General features: G+C 50.3%; 2 protein-coding genes across 4 annotated transcripts in view; one reads left to right on the forward strand and one right to left on the reverse strand.

The window, feature by feature from the left end:
• Positions 1 to 4,957: 4,957 nt before the first annotated feature.
• ACTR1B (actin related protein 1B) lies at positions 4,958 to 13,771 on the reverse strand. The gene is made up of 11 exons (XM_036073765.2): positions 13,585 to 13,771; positions 11,458 to 11,522; positions 10,117 to 10,192; positions 8,921 to 9,046; positions 8,452 to 8,576; positions 8,002 to 8,218; positions 7,773 to 7,865; positions 7,511 to 7,685; positions 6,473 to 6,534; positions 6,177 to 6,217; positions 4,958 to 6,009 (listed from the first exon to the last, which is right to left on the reverse strand). Exons 1-11 carry the CDS (start codon positions 13,630 to 13,632, stop codon positions 5,907 to 5,909), a joined length of 1,131 nt encoding a protein of 376 aa, XP_035929658.1. The 5' UTR covers positions 13,633 to 13,771; the 3' UTR covers positions 4,958 to 5,906.
• Positions 13,772 to 13,906: 135 nt separating this feature from the next.
• The window catches only part of C10H2orf92 (chromosome 10 C2orf92 homolog), a 40,575-nt gene continuing 35,481 nt past the window's right edge, over positions 13,907 to 19,000 (forward strand). For 2 of the 3 annotated variants that reach the window (XM_078056639.1, XM_078056642.1), the window contains exon 1: positions 13,964 to 14,923. In XM_078056639.1, coding sequence (XP_077912765.1) covers positions 14,833 to 14,923 — 91 coding nt within the window. In that variant the 5' untranslated portion in view covers positions 13,964 to 14,832. Of the gene's footprint in view, positions 13,929 to 13,963; positions 14,924 to 19,000 lie in introns of those variants that run through there. The other variant, XM_078056641.1, reaches the window with a different exon arrangement.

Here is a 19,000-nt window from a genome sequence, read left to right on the forward strand (position 1 = left end):
GTCATGGTCCCAGGGTCCTGGGATCGAGCCCCGCGTCGGGCTCTCTGCTCAGCGGGAAGCCTGCTTCTGCCTCTCCCACTCCCCCTGCTTGTGTTCCCTCTCTCGCTGTGTCTCTCTCTGTCAAATAAAATCTTTAAATAAATAAATTAATTAATTAAAAAAAAAAATCTACCCATACCACTCCCACCTCAAATGCTGTTCTAAACAAGAGTTTACTCCAGTACTGCCACTCAGCCCTTCTGTCTGGCCTACCTCCTGCATTCCCCCTTCCTTTTCCACTGTCTTCCTTTCCACCCTTCTTAGGGTGAGCTTTTGACTCCATATGTCATTAATTGGGTTTATCTTCTCCCTCCCTCAATTTCAAGACCCTCTTTGCTTTTTAAAACTGTACCCAGGGGCGCCTGGGTGGCTTAGTCATTGGGCATCTGCCTTCGGCTCAGGTCATGATCCCGGGGTCCTGGAATCAAGCCCCACATCTGGCTTCCTGCTCAGTGGAAGGCCTGCTTCTCCCTCCCACTCCCCCTGCTTGTGTTCCCTCTCTCGCTGTGTCTCTCTCTGTCAAATAAATAAAATCTAAAAAAAATAAAAATAAAACTGTACCCAATTCTCAGGGCGCTTAGCTGGCTCAGTCTGTGGAACATGCGACCTGATCTCAGGGTTGTAAGTTTGAGCCCCACGTTGGATGTTGAGATTGCTTAAAAAAAACAAAAAAAACCAAACATATTCTCCCCTAAAGAAAGAAAAATCCCCAGTACATGTCCAGATTGTGGTAGGCAGGATAATGGCCCCCAAAGATGTCCATAATCTAGTCCCAGAATCTGTGAATACATTAGGTAATGTAGTAAAAAGTTATTAAGGTTGCAAATCAACTGACCTTAAAATAGGGAGATTATCCTGGATTATCCAGGTGGGCTCAATAATTCAAGGGCAGCAGAAGAAGAGAGTCCAAGGGAGATGTGACTGTGGGAGAATGGCCAGAGAGACGCAGCATTGTTGTTTTGAAGATGGAAGAAGGAGGCTAGAAGCGAAGGAATACCAGGCAAGGAATGTAGCCTATAGAAGCGAGGGAAGAAGATAAGCCTCACTCTGACGGTATTAAACAATCTGCAAGTACAGAATAAAAAACTCGTTTCCTGGAACAATTTGAGTGTAAGCTGCTGATCTGATGCCCCATCGCACTTCAGTGTATGTTTTTTACAAAGACGTTCTTTTATATACCTATAATATGACCATCAAAAATCAGGAAGTTAAAATTTATACAGTTCTGCCATTTAATCCTCAGACCCTATTCAAGGGTTGCTAAGTGTGCCTATAATATCCTTTATAGAGCCAGTTCAGAATCCTATGTTGCCTTTAGTTGTCATGTCCCTTTACTCGTCTCCACTCTGGAACAGTTCCTCAGTCTTTCCAGACCTCTGAAAATTATACCAACTCGGGTTGGTCTGATGTTCCCCCAGGACTGGGTTCAGCATTCTGTGTCTTGGGCACGAGCACTGCAGAGGTGATGCTGCACTCTTCCTGCTAGGCGTGTGATGTCGCCTTGTCCCACTGCTGACAGGGTTCACTTTGGTCACCTGATTAAACTAACGTCTGTCAGACTTCACTGTGCAGTTGCTCCTTAATAAGTATCTTAATGCAGGCAACACTTTGAAATGCTCCTCACCAAGACTTTGATTTATATCAGAATGGACTCATGCTTTATTATATTCAGTGGATTATAATTCGTAACTATTATTTAGCTTCTGATGTTTAATTTGTTCCAAATTTGGCTGGTAGGAGCTTCTTCAAGTTGGCACCTGTGGCCTTTTGACATGTCCCTATCATTCTTTGAGCACTTTTTAAATTTTCCGGCACAAAATGTTCTAGGCTCACCCTTCCAGGCTGTTTATAAACTCATGAGGTAGGTACTATTATTATCACCCCCATTTTAGAGATGGGGAATCCTAGGAACAGCTCAGGATTATGCAGCTAGCTAGTTGTGGTGACAGGATTGTGAATGCAGAACACAGCTTGAGCCTGAGCTCTCCCCGCCCGCCACCCTTTTGAGGTAATTTTAGAATTGCAGAGACTGCACAGAGTTCCTGTTTACCCTCCACCCGGTCTCCCTTAATGTTAACAGCACAATGACTGAAACCAGGAAATTCACACTCACACGGGGCTATTCACTGATTTTGCCAGCTTTCCCAGTAAGGTCCTCGTCCGGTCCCGGACCTCACATTGCATTTCGCTGTCATGCCTTAGTCTTCTCCAATCTGTGACAGTTGCTGTCTTTACCTCCATAACCTGTCACTTTTGAGTAAGAGAACTGGTCCGTTAATTTGTAGGATGCCCTGAGTTTGGGTTTGCCTGTTTGTCCCTGGCCAGACTGAGGTGATGGGAATAGCACGGGTGACGCTGCACCTTACTTAGTACAGCACCTCAAGAGACCGTGACTAATGACTGCGGAGGCACACTTTGGTCATTGGTTTAAGGTGCTATCCACTAGGTTTCTCCGCCATAAAGTTACTATTTTTCCTTTTTGTAGTTACTAGTTATCTTGTGGGGAGATACTCTGAAGCAATGCAAATGTCCTTGCTTTGCTCACTAATGTTTGCATCCATTTTTGTCTACAACAATTAGTACTGTGGTGTTTGCCTGCCTGTGGTGATTTCCATTTTCCATTGCTCCTTCTACAGGAATTGAACTACTGTAAGGAAGAACTGTCCCTCCTCCCCCTATGTTTACATCTATTCAGTTTATTTATATCAGAGTGGACTCATAAGTATTTTATTCTATGGCTTATCATCCACCACAGATTTGATCACTGGGTGCTCCTTCAAGTTGGTTTCTGTGTCCTTAAGACAAGCCTCCTCCTTTTGGGGGCACTTCCTTACTCTATGGTACCACAAGATATTCCAGGCTTACTTTATACTTTCTCTGCTCTAGATCTGGAATTCCTCCAGATCTGATTCCTTCTACCGAAGAGTGGTATTTAGAAGCACTGTATGTGCCTGTTACTGGGGTGTCACTGTGTCTAGGTTCTCTAAGCAGACACGGCTGGGAAATACGCACATACATTCTAACCCCAGCGTTCACACACTGAAGCCTATTTATTTCAGCATCTATCTGTATGTGTATTAAAAACCATGAGTCCATACCTCCAATCCCAATCCAATACCACAAAGTTCGTTCTAGCCTTACCACCTTTTTGTAGCTTTTCTCCAACAGTGGGAAACCTGGCATGACCAGAGATATGTAACCATACTGTCCCTACTGGAAGAGGGAGTGGGGAGGATGCTGCATTGTGCTTGGCCTTAGAGGATGGGATTTTGACAGACATGAGGGAAAGTCATTCCCCGCAGAGAGTAGAAGCTGGCGGGCAAAGCATGATGATGTGTGAACCTACAACAGGAAAGGAACAGATCCCAACGGGCCTGAATTTAATGCAGCATGTAGTTCATGAAGGGGATTTCACCTGCAGCACATCAATTCAGTTCTTTTCTGCCAAGCAGTGAACTGCCTGACATTTTGGATTAGGAAGTGGCAGAACCAAGGCTATGTGGGCTTGAGATCCAAGAGCAAATGGACTGGGTAGGGGGGAGAATGAAGCTAGCGTCATAAGACAGGGTGGTAGAGGCCAGCACAGTAAAGGAGCGGCGGGTAGGAAAGGCATTATAGAAGAACCAGCAGAACTTGGTAAATGGCAGAAAGTGGAGAAGGTAAGGAAAAGGAAGGAGTCAAAGTAATAATGCTCCAAACCTGTGTAGTTTGGAGAAAGTGGTACCATGAACCCAACCCCAAAAAGCGTTCTCTGTAAATTGTTTTCCCCTTGAGGGCACGTATAGGCTTAACTACCTTGTGACCACAAAGCCTGGTAAAATGCCCTGTGACGATAGGCCTCAATCAGCTCTCCCTTACTACCTGATCTCAGCTCTCGGATCTCCTTCAACCCCACCAAATCCAAATGCCTTCAACACACGGCTATGACAACCATCCTCCCATGGCCGGCTGCCCATCACCTAGGACACAGCTAAAAACCCTCTCAAGGCCCTCCACGAGCTGGCCCCAACCTCCCTTTTGGGTTTATCTTGCATTATAACCAGAGGAGGCCACTTACCCTTCCCTGCTAACTTGGCATCACTTGGGTCCATGCCCTTCTCTCAAGCCCCACTGGTCCCTGGCATCCCTTTGAGTTCTTACTTCAACCAGGAACACCCTCCCCTACCTGCCTGACCCCTCCTGAACCTGTGCAAGTCAGCCCACCACTTGCTGGGTTGGATGCCCCTCTTCCCAGCCCCACAATGCTACCAAAATGGCCAGTCCATCTTCTTCCCCTAACCCATACGTTTTTGGGGGCCAAGACATGTCTTGTTTACCACTGGCCCCAAACCTGTGGCACCTTCCTGGACATACTGCAGGTGTCCAAATCCCTGATGAAGGAAGGAAAGGGCAGACAGTCACCAAACTCTCTCATGCCTCACTGAACCCTCCCATCCCCCACCACTCAGCTTCTTCCTTCAGAGCTTAGCTCATCAACACAGCCTTCTCTACCTCCCCCAACAGTCTCCTTCCAGCTGGCCTGACCCCTGAGCCCATATCACTGTTGGGTCTGTCAGCCTCGGCCATGTCTGAGCAGGCCAGCAGAGGTGCCCAGACAGAATGGGCGGGTGCAGATGCCCCGAGCCCAAGCCCTGCCTGCCACAAGGTCCTGTCCAGGAATAAGGCTGGGGAAGGCAGCCTTGTTCTCTGCTCCTCCTGGTGGATTGCAGCAAGTGGGTAATGAGGCAGGGGAATTCTACCACCAGGTTGAGAGCCCAACCCCCTGGGGCCTCCTGTGCCACGTTGCCCTGCCAACCACTGAAACCCTCAGGCTTCTGAGCTAGAGCCAGTACCATGCTGCCTTCTTGCTGGTCCTTTCTCAAAGTCCCCAGGGATGGATGAGTGAACAACAACACAAAGAACCACAAGGAAACAGAGCCACGCACCAGGCCTTGTCCATAATTATTACTATAATGATTTACAAAAAAAGTTTTCAGGCAACTGTGTTAAATTATTGTACACATCTGGGAGAGGGAAGTGGGGGTCCTGGCCACAGGGTCAATGAAAACCTCCTTCATGGGAGAGGTGGGAAAAGGAAATGTGCCCCCCTTACTCCCTCTAGGTCTGACTCCAGATTAAGTGGCTTCCTCTCAACAAATGGAAGACCGTTAACCCTTTCCTATCCCGGGCACTAAGGTAAAGGAGAGGGAGCAGTGTCAATGAAGTGCTTTGAAGGGAGACCGCAATAAACTGTGGCCACCCGGACCCAGTGATCCTCTGCCCTGGCTCAAAGGGTCTGTACTTGGGCCAGACCCTTGGCTGGGGATGGAAGACTGCCCAGTCCTCAGCCTACACCAAGGCATCCACCTAGGAAGACAGGAGGACTGAATGCGATAGGGTAAGGGATGCCTAGGTGTGGCACAGGAAGCGGTGACGCACCAGGGGGGAGCCGCTGGCCACCCCTCCACCCACGCCTCAAGGCTAGCTACGCAGGCATCCAGGCACTCTGGCTCTGGGAGGGATCCTGGCCTTGGAGCCTAGGGAAGCAGCCCCAAGGGTCAGAACAAGACCCTGCCAGGGGAGACCCGTGGAACAATCCAAAGCTGGGCTCCTCAATTCCTAAGTTCCAGCTCATGACTCCATCCATGCAGCTAAATGTTACTGTGTGTGTGTGTGTGTGTGTGTGTGCAGGTTTGTGTGCGTGTGTGTGTGTGTGTGTGTGTGCGTGCGCAGGGGAGGGCTGCAGGGAAGCATGGCTGCCCCATCTGTCCAGGGTTCAGGGCATGCAGGGGACTCTAGGCCTAGGATGTGAGCCCAGACCAGAAAGGGGTAAGGGCTCTGACTCCCCTTTGCTCCCACTCTCCCACCACCCTACACCTCTTCGGGCACTAGAAGGTTTTCCGATGAATAGCACGGGAGCCATCCTCTTCATACTCCTTTTTGGATACCCACATCTTCTTAAAAGTATCGAGCGAGGCCAGGATGGAGCCACTGTGAGAAGGGAGGGATAGACTATTGTGGACCCAAGGGTTCGGCCAACGGCCATTTCTGGGCACTCAGAGCTCCATCTCCTTTACCTGGGAGGGAAATCCACCCACTTCCACCTGGCCTGGGCCAATGGTCTCCTCCCAGAGCCCTCCCCGTGAGCCCGGCCTCACCCGATCCACGTGGAGTACAGCCGCTCCTGAGGGGCCGAGATCTAGAGGGAACAAGCAGCAATGTAATTGTCCACCCCACACGGCAGACCCCACCCCAGCCTTGGGAACCTTCCCCTCAGGGCCCGAGGCCAGGTAGCAAGTGCATCAGCTGGGAGCAGTGGGAGCAGCCGGACACGGAGGAGGCGGCCGAGCTGAGCTGGGAGTGAGAGGATGTCGAGGTGGCATTTGCCCTTTCCTCCCCCACAGTCAAGGTTGCCCAGCACCCCCATGCCCCATGGGGCTCCCTGTAACCTCACCTTGATTTTGACATCCTTTGGGGCAAGCTTCTTCACTTCACTTAGCAATCGGTCACCGAAGCCTGTGAACACAAGGCTGGCTGAGCCCAGGGCCCATATCTGAACCCCCTTACCACTAGCAGCCCCATCTCTACCCTCTGGTGTCCCCAGCTGCTGCCAGCCTTCTTTTACTAGTTCTTTCCAGGATCAAGGAGGGGGGCGAGCCACCCCAAGGGCAGGAAAGAGCACCATGCCTGAGGTGGGCCCAGCTTCCTCAGAGAGGCAGCGTGAGAGGGAACCCTGAGTCACACACCTCGGTCTGGCTCCTGCACTCTTCCATCCAAAGCAAAGTCGCGGGTAAATGACAAATTGGGGGAAAATACCTACCATTTCTGCCCATCACAGAGGCAAAGATCACATGCAGTGCTGGGAGGGCCCTGGGGGACTCACTTTGGCGGTATCTACCAGATAACAAGAACCTATGCCCACCCTCTGACTCAGCAAGTCTCCTGGGATTTCCCCTTTAGGGATATTCTTACTGTGTGAGGTTATCCGATGCAGCACCTCTGTGATTAGAGATGGCTGCAACAACCTCGCATCCATTCAGTGAAATACCACATGGCCGTATGAAAGAGCTCACATGGATGGGGAAAGACCTTCCAGATATGGGGCTACGTGACAAATACACGGTGTGCAGCATGGGGAGCGTGTTATGATGGGTGTAAAAGTGGGAGCAAGGGGCAACGCACTTTTGCTTTCACCTGCACAGTGCTGCTGAGCCCACAGCTGAGGAACCCGTACCTGCCAGGGGAGGGGGCGGGGCGACCAAGACAGTGGGGAAAGGGAGACGTCATCTCACACATTTCAGATCTTACGTGAACTTATCACCTACTTACAAAGTCAATAAAATTTAATTTTAAGCCTTTCTCTTAAAAAAATAAATGCTGAGTACCAAAAAGCCAATAGAAAATGGGCCACGTCCTAGGCTCCAGGGAGGGGGTTGTGGTCTAAGACCTAATGGTACCTTAGTCTTGATCGCCACCTCCCAAATGGGGCTACCTTTGAAAAGCGTGGAGCCACCCGAAAGCACGATGTTGGCGAACAGCGTCCGGCGAAGGTCCATGTCGGACTTGTGGATGGCGAAGGCCAGCACCTCGTGGAGCCCCTCACTCTCATCACCTACCAGGTCTGGCTGGAACAGCAGCTCAGGGGCCCGGAACCGCGCTGGCCCCACCTTTGGAACACAAGATTGAGGGGGCCTCTTCTTCCTCCAGATACCAGCATCACCGCCGCCCCCCCAGTGCCAGGCCGGGCAACTTACGTCAAGCATGCTGCCATCTGGCAAGGTGTACTGCACCTTCTCCGTCTCCAGAGCCTCGTCCTTCTGTGGGTTGATGGAGAGGTAGCAGGCTCGCTGCGGTAGGCAGGGACACAACGCTCAGAAGGCTGCAACCGGGAAACCCACACCCGGGGCTCAACCTCACGCCTTGGTGCCGCCATGTCCCGTTGCCGCACCCAGCCTGCCTCCACACCCTCCTGCCGTCTGTCACCTCTTTGATAGTCCGGACAACCTCGAACTCGGCTGAGGTGTGAAAGTCAACTCCTTCCTTGCGCAGCAGTAGCCGGAGGTAGCGGGAGATGTCGCGGCCAGCAATGTCCACGCGCATGATGGAGTGCGGCATGGCAAAGCCCTCGTAGATGGGGACAGCATGAGTGACCCCGTCCCCCGAGTCTAAAACCACTCCCGTTGTGCGTCCTGTTGCATACCTGTCACCAGGTCAGCATCCCTTCATCTCAGCCACTGAGGCACGGGGCCCTCCTCACCCCTGGAAGGGACCCTGGGACATGTGCCTTATCGGGTCTGAAAAAGGGACCTGAGCAACTCCCCAAAGGAACAGTTACCAGGGGGCTGTTTCTATGGGGAAGTGAGACATGAGCAGGAGGACGGCCACAGGGAGGACGGGGACCCAGGAGACCCCCAGGGCTTGGGGAGCACTCACAGGCTGAGCACGGCCTGCATGGAGATAAACAGGGCTGGCACATTGAAGGTCTCAAAGAACACCTCTGCTGCCTTCTCCCGGTTCTTACTCGGGTTGAGTGGAGCCTCCGTTAGGAGAACAGGATGCTACAAGAGATGGCAGGGTTTAGGCATGCGCAGACAACGTGCTAGGTCCTAGAAGGATCTTCCCAGCCGGCCAACCCCCCGCTGCGAGCACAGGCCACTGCAGTCTGCCGTCCTGCCCGAGGGCAACAGCGCACTGTCTGTCAGCAGTTCCCCTTCCAAAGATCCCGCTTTCTCTGGAGAACTCGACTTGGCAGCCACCAACTGTGCGGACCCGCATCCACGCCACGAAGAGGCAGCAGGCGCTAATAAAATGCAGAGGAAGCGGGGCAGCACAACCAGGAAGGAAAGAGCAGCGAGACGGCAGAGCGAGGGCAGAGCGGGGAATTCAGGGCCGCCTGTCACACCTCCTCGGAGAAAGTCTGCAGCTGGTCCTTGGAGTAGACGTACTGCCAGATGCGCTCCATGTCGTTCCAGTCCCGCACCACGCCGTGCTCCATGGGGTAGCGGATGGCCAGCAGCCCCCGGTGCTCCTGCGGGTGAAGGTGGGAAGGTCAGCCGGAGCACCGGGCCCCTCTCCAGCAACCGCTTTCTGCCTTCCTGGAAGCCGCCCCTTCATCTGCCCTGAATAGAACCACCACTGCTTCCTGGGTGTCCCCAAGCCTGGTGGCAGGTCCTACACTCAGCACAGGCTCCTCTGTCCAGCAGCAGCTTCTCAGGCCCTCAGGGCCCAGTCAGCTTCAACTGGCAGGGGACAGCGAGCGTGGTGACGTGCTCCCTCCCATGCTAGTCCTCCCCTTCCTCCCTTGGCTGTGCTTCGGGGGCTTCTCTACTTGCCGCCAACACATTCTCCCCTCTTCTCCCCTCACGCTGCTGCCCAGCTTCCTTCCCCACCACTCTGCGGTGACTGCTCCCGAGCCAGGAGCCGCCTTGTGGCTGATCCCACGCTGTTCTCTCCTGTGGTCACCTGTTGCTCACCGCTCCTTCCAGCTTTTCAGCCACTGCTCACACATCCTGCATGGACCTGCCCTTCGGTGGCCCCCCAGAGCGTGCCCCCTTTCACCAAACACCACCGGACCCCTCTCACCCACAGCCATGGCTCCTACCGACCCCACCTCCTGAGAGGCCCGCATCTCTGCACCCCTGGCTCAGGCCCCCCCCCACTGTGTCCCCCAGGTGCCTAAACTGCACTTGCTGCTGCCCCCCTACACCTCCGCTCCTCTCCCCAGGGCCTCCTCTGGCCGTGCAGCACTTAGACAAACCACCCCACCTGGAGTGTAAGAGGTGGCCCCACGACACTCATTTCTATCAGTCAAGTCTGAGGGATCCAGACTCTTAAGTCACTTTTTAATCAATTCTTTCCTCTGTAGCTTCCAAATCGCTCTACAAGACAGGGCCTGAAGTAGTCTGTTCCCCCATACAGGAACCCTCGTGCCATCTCAGGGCGTTTCCGAGCTGGAGCCTTGAGAGCCCAGGAAGATACCAGACAGATGGCCCCAGAAAACAGATTCCCTCTCGGGAGGTATAGCTCTGACCACGAGCCCATGTTCCCGGGACTATGAAGACCCCAAGCCCAGGCAAAGGCAGGCCCCACAGGTGTTACCTCTGCTTTTGGTCCAATGAAGAGGTCCCCCTCCAGGGCTCCAGCCATCACTCGCATGTGCTTAGGGCGCCCGACACTGCAAGGACAGGTCGAGTCAGCAAGGTGGGTGGGGGGCGTGGGTGAGCCCACATCCAGGAAAACCAGTCTAACTGTGGTCAAAGGGTAACTGCTCCAAAGCATCTGGACGTGGCCACGTGGCAAAGGCCAGAACCCAGGCCTAGGGGATATGGGCCTACAGAGCAGGCCTTGGCAGGATGGCATGCTCAGGGTCAGAAGAAAAGGTATCCTTTTCATTCCCCACCCTCCCTCCCAGAGAAGGCGGAGAGCTCTGGAATCTCGGGCCCTTCATGGTCCAGCCCTGGCAGAGGGTCAGCTTCTGTAGCCACAATGACTCGGCCCACGCTCTCGATTTCAGGAGGGCAGGGCTGCCGCCACTGTCTACAGACCAAGGTCCCAAAGTTGGGTCATGGCTCCCTTGTGCACCCCTCTCTCATTCATTTGATCCTGCCCCTGCCCACTGTCAGGGCTTTCAGAATACAGATTCAGTTCTTGGAAGACTGGACGACCTACCATTCCAAAATTTGCCTCAAGTTCCCTGCACATCAATAGGAACTTTTAATTGTACTGAAGTGGGGTTCAGAAAAGAAAGCTGAAGCCCTACTGAGTGCTTGGTGCTCCAAGCTGGCCCTGTCCCCAGACCAGGCCTGGGGTTCTTGGTATAGCCAGCCACTTTGGGGCCCCCCAATGCCCCTGCTTAGGCCAATCCCTCTAAAACCTCCAGGATTTGAGAAGAAGCACCACCTAGGAAAAACTTCCTGATGGGCTACAGTAGCCGAAGGAGCACTCCAGGTTTATTCCATGCTTTCCCCCCTCTTACCCCTGCTGTCACTGGCTCTATTCAGGGAAACACTCCCCTTGACCGAAACCCATTATTTTCTAGAGTTGGAAAATAAACAAGCTCTGAAAGAAACATTTCCTGGGAGGAAAGGATGGCTGTGCATTAATGCTCCACTCTTTCTCCTCTGAGTTTAGGTTTTTCTCCCAGAGCTGTCTCCCTTCCATTCTTGCTGCTGCTATGCCACCCTGTTCCCAACAGAATGCTGGTGGCTTCTCCTTCCTCCCTGGCTCAAGGGGGGACCAAAATGAGACTTCAAAGAAGAGGAAGCCCACAGCACTTGTCTTGTCCTTCCAGAGCCGGTAACAGCATTAGTCTCACAAGTCTGGTGTCTTCCCTTATAGGTGGGGGGCAAGAGTTGGCTTCAAAGAGAGCTGTGACAGAGAGCCAATGTTCTTCTAGGAATCCAACAAAAAGGTTAGGGCTGCTGCCTGAGCAACACTTACTAGTTTGGGAAACAGTATTTGGGAATCTGGTCTCCTGCAAAGCCAGCCTTGATCACCCCCGAACCCTGCAAGGAAAAACAATGTTTAGCTCCTGACATACACCTCCAGATGAAGGCAGTGCCCTGCAGTAGAGAGAACTGGCTGCTCCATCATGGCAGCCCGCGGAGGAAGTCTGAGATCCTGCCAAGAGGGCAAGATCATTTACAAGGACACCAGGGATTCACAACTAGGGGGTGATTTTACACCCCTCCTCCCAAATTTGACAATGTCTGGAGACTGGGGAGGGGAGAGCAGGGGGAGAGGGCTACTGGCACCTAGGGGGTAGATGCCAGGGATCCTACTAAATATCCTACAATACACAGGCCAGCCCCTCACATACCAAGAATTATCTAGAACTATCTATCTATGTCAATATTGTGGAGATTGAGAAAACATGAAGTACATCCTCCTCTGCACACTCTAGGGTCAGTTCCAGGCAGGAGGAATCCATAGCAGCATAAGCTACTCCCCAAAGTCAGCTAGAAGCAACCTCCAAGCATAGTTTTTATTTTTTTCAATAGCCCCTGGCCACCCCCACCTCCCATCCCAGCAGACATTGACTTCATACAGGACCCCCCCGGGGAAGATCACTGTGTACACAGTGACAACTGGCACCTCTCTTCAAGTGGCTTCTCCAAAGACTACAGGTAAAGAACTTGGTCCCGCCACTGCTCCAGCATGGAAACTAGACTTAGGATCTTAAAGGGAACCTGGTATCTAGAAACCTCCCACTAATGAAGGAATCAGCCTCTCAACCTCACTTCCCACAGATCACCGTCACAACCTTTTGGTGCAGTGCAGAAATAAACATCCTCTCGTTAGAGAGGAGGGGCTGGAAGCCCACGGGGACCAGGAAGGTTGTCCTCTGAATTCCTAAGCCTGTTGGTTAGCCTAAGTGAATGATCTGCCCACCAAGAAAGGAAGTGTCCTAGTCCTTCCTATAGCCTGTTGGAGAAGACCTCCGAGCCCAGTTCTAGCTTTCTTATTAAACATCCCCTGCTGTGATTCAAGGAGCCCACGTGGATACTCCGAGGCGAAAAAAAAAAAAAAAGAAGCCATTCAGGATTACATGGAGGTCATGTGGGAGGGAGACACATCCCAGAAAGAGGAGTGAGTCATAATCAAAAACTCCAAGGCACACACAGCTCAGGCAGATACCCAGCTAGGGGCAGATCTATAGATCTCCTGCCCTTCATTTTCCTCCCATGGACCGGAAAGTTCTGAGGTCAGAAATCCTCAGAGGCCAGCTGAAAACATGCTGAGCCTCAGTGCTGAAGGACAAGGCCACAAGGAAGCCAGGCAACTTTTCTCTGAAGCTTCCAAACCATTATCCGAAACTGCTATGGGTCTTGGGAAGAGTGGTCCTAAACTCTCCCCACTGTCCTGCTAGCTGTGGAATTTCTGCTCAGCTCGGGCAAGGAGTACTTAAGGAGAGGGTCAAAATAGCCAAGTGGCCAACCAGGTGATGGTGGATATGTGGTTGGCAGACCAGTCAAAGAGCCCAGTAGGGCCTGTCCACTCTGGACGTCCTGCTAAGAGTTGCAGCCTCTTGGGAAGTGCTGTTGTAGAGGTCACCAAGCGAATTCTCTCTGAAAGATCAGACCAGCACTGTGCAAAAGGACAAATGCTCTCTCTCCTCTTCCACCAGGAGGGGCACCCAGAGCCCGAGAAGGGGGTAAAGGGGCTGGGGCCGAAACCTAACCAGTGACCCCCCTTCCAACCAAGAAGTGCTCAGAGTGCATCCCCAGGCCTGACACACGGGTGCATGGCTGGGCCGTCGGGATGTCACTCCAGCACTCCGGATGCTGATCAAGTGTCGCCAGACAGATGGATCCCCTGCCTCTCCAGTACCCCCCCGCCGGGCTCGGGGGTCGGGGGGCGCTTCGGGCAGGAGCTCCGCTGCATCGGTGGAGGGCCTGGCCCCAAGGCCTGGGCGACAGAGCCAGCTGAGCAGGAGAGCCCTAGGCGGACGTGGCGGGCGGGCAGTGCATGGAGGACTAGTGGAGACTGGCGGGGGTCCCTCCCGGCGCCGCCGCGTGCGCCCCCGGGGGCAGGGCGCCCGTCCTCCCCCCGACTGCCGGGCCTCACGTTGTCGATGACCACGGGCTGGTTGGCGATAATGTCGTAGGACTCCATGGCCCGGCCGGGCCGGCCCTGCCCAGCGGGGGGCTGCAGGAGCGACCGGCGGGCGTGCGGACCTAGATCGCGGCCGCTCTAGACCCGGTGCCGCGCCCCTCCCATCCCGCGCGCGCAGCCTACGCTAGCCCCGCGGGCCTTGCTGGAGAGCGCCCCCCCACCCCGGCCAATCACCGCTCCCACTCGTGCAGATTGACGGCGGGCGCCCCGGGCCTGCTGCGGGCAAAGGGGCGGGGCCTCCGGGTGCTGACCAGCCAATTGAGGCCTCCCGGAAGTATTGCCGGGGCGCTTCCAAGGTAGGCTGCGCAGTGTTTTGGGGGGGGCGGGGGTGACGTCATGACTCGGCTCTTAAAGGGGACCCGGGCAGAGTCTAGGGGGTTCTGAGAGTCACCTGTCCTGGAAGACTTCGTTCCCGAGCGGCAGCACCTGCGACCACGCTACTTCGTGAGCTCGTAGTCCCCGAGTAGGCCGGGGCTGGGTATTTTACCCAAAGCATTTCTTTACCGAGCACTGGGGAGAATCCTTTTCCGTGTAAAAATTACAGTTCTGTGGTAACTTGGTAGCTGGCTTTAATCGAACACATGTGCTATGTGTTTGCGGAGCACTTCTACCCATTTTACATAGATTATATTAAATCCTTGCAATAACTGTCAGGTAGCTGTATTCTTATTCCCATTTCGCAGATGTGGGGACCGAGGGGCCTCGCAACTCTGTAACTAGCCCGGGGCTATCCAGCTAGAACAGCTGAGGTCAGCCTGCCTGCAGCCTCCTCCAGCCCCGCGGGGGTCTGTTGCCTCAAGGGTGCAAGGGATCGAGTCCTAAATTCATTTACCAAACTGAGCCATAGTTATTTGCTTCTACTTACACCTTTCCCACTAAACTGTGAGATTAAATTTGGTAAAAGTGAAGCACAACATTATACAGAAAAGTGCAGAAATCACATTTCAATGAATTACTACAATGTGGGCACACTTGTATAACCATAACTGAGTTTTTTTTTTTTTTTAAGATTTTATTTATTTATTTGAGAGAGAGAATGAGAGACAGAGAGCACGATAGGGAAGAGGGCAGAGGGAGAAGCAGACCCCATGCTGAGCAGGGAGCCCGGGACTCCAGGATCATGACCTGAGCCGAAGGCAGTCGCTTAACCAACTGAGCCACCCAGGCGCCCTAACCATAACTGAGTTTAAGAAACAGAGCATGAGCAGCACCCCAGAAGCTACCCGCTCCTCTCAGTTGCTGCCCGGCTCCTCCTCCGAGGTGACTGCTTTCCTGAATTGTAACACCAAAGGTTAGTTTTGCCTATTTAGGAACTTTATGCAAATGGAATAATAAGTATGCATTCATAAAATGGGCCAGTGTGCAACCATTAAAAATAATGAAGTTTTATATAATCTCATATGAAACACATCAGGACACAGGGCTAAGTCAAAGCAAAGAAAGCCAGACACAGTGTCCAAAATGTTATATATGTGAGAGTCTCCAAAGAGTATATGAGGCAACTTCAGGGCTCACATGGGAAAGGGACCACTGGTAAATGTGGGTGAATGAAGGGAGAATTCTTTTTTTTTACAATATACTTTTTTTTTTTTGCTCTTGAATTGTTTTTAACTTGTTCATATATATATATTTTTCCCCTCATTTTTTTTTATTGTGGCAGAATACACACAACATAAAATTTACCATCTTAACCATTTTTAAGTGTACAGTTGAGTGGTATTAAATACATTTGTAATGTGCAACCATTACCATCATCCATCTCCAGAACTCTTTCATCTTGTAAAACTGCAACTTTGTACTTATTAAACAGTAACTCCCCATTCCCTCTCCCCTCAGGCCGGGGCAACCACTGTTCTACTTTGTTTCTATGCATTTAGATACCTCATAGTTACCCTTTTGTGACTAGCTTATTCTACTTGGCATATCCTCAAGGTTCATCCATGTTGTAGCATGTGACAGGATTTCCTTTCTTTTTAAGGCTGAATAACATTCTATTGTATGAATATACCACATTTTGCTTATTCATTCATCTCTTGAGGGACCTTGGGTTGCTTCCACATCTTAGCTACTGGGAATAACACTACCTAATGAACATGGGTGTATAAATGCCTCTTTGAAACCCTGTTTTCAATTCTTTGGCATATATAGCCACATATAGGGTTGCTGGATCATATGGTAGTTCTATTTTTAATTTTTTGAGGAACGGCCATGCTGTTTTCCATAGCAGCTGCACAATTTTACATTCCAAACAACAGCCCAAGAGGGTTGCAGTTTCTCCACATTCTCATCAACACTTGTTATTTTCTGGTTTTGGTTTTGTTTTTGTTTTTAGTAGCTAACATAATGGGTATATGGGCATCATCGTTTTGATTTGCATTGCTTTAATGATTTGTGAGGTTGAGCATTTTTCATGTGCTTATTGGCCATTTGTATATCTTCTTTGGGACAATGTCTATTCAAATATTTTGTCCATTTCTGAATTGATTATTTGTTGTTGAGTTTTAGGAGCTCTCTACACATTCTAGATATTAATCCTTTATCAGATATTTGCAAATATTTCCCCCATTCTGTGGATTGCCTTTTTACTCTGTTAATAGTGTCTTCTGATGCACAAATTTTTTGCATTTTCAGGAAGCCTAATTTGTCTATTTTTGTTGTTGTTGCCTGTGTCTTCGGTTTCATAGCTGAGAAATCATCACCAAATCCAATGTCCTGAAGCTTTTGTCCTGTTTTATTTAAAAAAAATTTTTTTTAAAGATTATTTATTTATTTATTTTAGAGAGAGAGAGAGCATGCACACGAGCCGGGGGAGGGGCAGAGGGAGAGGGACAAGCAGACTCCCTGCTGAGGAGAGCCCCATGGAGGGCTGGATCCCAGGACCCTGAGATCATGACCTGAGTCGAAGTCAGACGCTTAACCAACTGAGCCACCCTGGCAACCCCTTGCCCTGTTTTATTTTAAGGATTTTATAGTTTTAGTTCTTATATTTAGGACTTTGACCCATTTTGGGTTTTTTGTATATAATGTTGGGTAAGGGTCCAACTTTATTCTTTTGCATGTGGATATCCAGTTTCCCAGCATCTTTTGTTGAAAAGACTGTCCTTTCCCCATTGAATGGTTTTGGCATTTGTCAAAATCGTTTGACCACATATGTGAGGGCATATTTCTGGGCTCTCTGTTCTAGTTCATTGGTCTGTATGTCTGCCTTTCAGATATATTACTTTTTAAATGAAATAAAAAAACTGAAGTGGAAAAGTATCTGCATGACAAACAGCCAAGCATTTATGAAAGAAGTGCTAGGGTTCTGCTTGCGCAGAAACTCCATGAACCCTGGGCAGCAGGGGCAACAGTGCTGGGGGAGGAGTGGCTGAAAAGGGCCCCCAAAGTACACGTTATTGAAGGCTATAGAGCGAACCCAGCTACAGAGGCAGGAGGGCAGGCTCATCAATTATCCTCTAAGACAACCATGAAGAGGAAGAGCTCAGAAACCTTACTTTGGAGGGAGAAAGGGACAAAGAGAAAGAAAAACTGGGAGGGGCAGGAGAGAGTGATAAGGTGAGAGAATCCCCCAAACCTGCAAGGCCAGCCACTCCTTCCTTGCTCCTTCTAGCTTCTCTCAGCATCTCCCCCATTTCTTTTTTTTTAATTTTAATTTTATTATTTTTTATTTTTAAAAATATTTTATTTATTCATTTGACAGAGAAAGACACAGCGAGAGAGGGAACACAAGCAGGGGAGTGGGAGAGGGAGAAGCAGGCTTCCCACGGAGCAGGGAGCCCGTTGTGGGGCTTGATCCCAGGACCCTGGGATCATGACCTGAGCCGAAGGCAGATGCTTAACGACTGAGCCACCCAGGCGCCCCTCCCCCATTTCTTATCTGGATGGCTCCCTAGCTCTTAGAGTCCTTTGATCTTCTCAATTTCAGTAACTATTCCTTATACCCACGTTATCAATAAAGACAAAAGTTACCAATGCAGGTCAGTTCTTAGCACGCATGGAAGAACCATCGGATAGGGTCTTTGGGGATTTCCCTGAGAGACAGACCCCAAAAGAAAGACAGAGAGGATGGAATGCTCTGCCTGATGCTACCTCCTCATTCTTTCTACTACAGATACCCAGCTGTGGCCACCAATGATTTGAGAAAAATTAGTGACCAAACAAAACTATTAAGGAAATACTGTCAACTAAATTAACTGAAAATTGGATGAGTTCTTGCTGTAGCCTGAGTGCTTCCCCTTTGATTTCTATTGGATTTCCTTTTAAGATCTTATCTTATTATTTCCTTGGGCACTTAGGATGGAAGATTGGGGTGAACTGAAGAGTCAGATGCCTGGGTGTAATTTGCTGTCTTCAAATCAGAACCCTATCATTCTGTTTCATTTTTGTGTATCTCACAGGTGAAAACATAGGGTCACCTTGTTATACATTGCATTTTCTTATGCTCTGTGAAATAGAAATGACATACAGTAAACTGCATATATATAAATAGTACAGTTTGGTGAATTTTGACATATGAATACACTGTGAAACCATTTTCCCCAATCAGGATAATGAAGATATACATTGCCCTGCAGTTCATCATGCACCTTGGTAAGCCCTTTCTTTCCTCCCCCTGTTGCCCCTTTATCCTTAGACAAGCACTAGCCAGGACTTTCTGTACTATAGATTAGTTGTCATTTTCTAGAATTCTCTATTGTATATGATTACATGGTTATACATAATACAGTATTTATATATTTAAATATATAGAATAAATTGTAATATAGTGGGATTTTAAATTGTATGTAAATGGACTACATAAATGGATTCATCTGTATGTATCTTTTGTTGTCTGACTTCTTTCACTCAGCACTTGTATTTTGAGATTGCTTCATGTTATTGCATGTAACATGTTTGTTACTTTTGTTTAGTAATTTTATCTTATTTTATTTTTTAATTTTTTTAAATTTTATCTTATTTTAAAAAAATATTTTATTTTATTTATTTGACAGAGAGGGAGAGAAAGGGAGAGAGAGCACAAGCAGAGGGAGCGGCAGGCAGATGGAGAGGGAGAAGCAGGCCTCCCGCGGAGCAGGGAGCCCGCTGTGGGGCTTGATCCCAAGACCTGGGATCATGACCTGAGCCAGGCAGACTCTGAGATCACAACCTGAGCTGAAGGCAGACGCTTAACTGACGCAGCCACTCAGGCACCCCTACATAATGTCTTCTGATCCATAAGCATAGTATGTCTCTCTCCGTATTAGGTCTTTAAAATTTTCTGATTATTATCATTAATTGATAAAGCATACTCTTTAATCCCCATCACCTATTTCACCCATCCCCCAACCCACCTCTCGTCTGGTAATCATCAGTTTGTTCTCTATAGTTA

Source organism: Halichoerus grypus, chromosome 10 (assembly GCF_964656455.1).
Source record: "Halichoerus grypus chromosome 10, mHalGry1.hap1.1, whole genome shotgun sequence".
NCBI lineage: Eukaryota > Metazoa > Chordata > Mammalia > Carnivora > Phocidae > Halichoerus > Halichoerus grypus.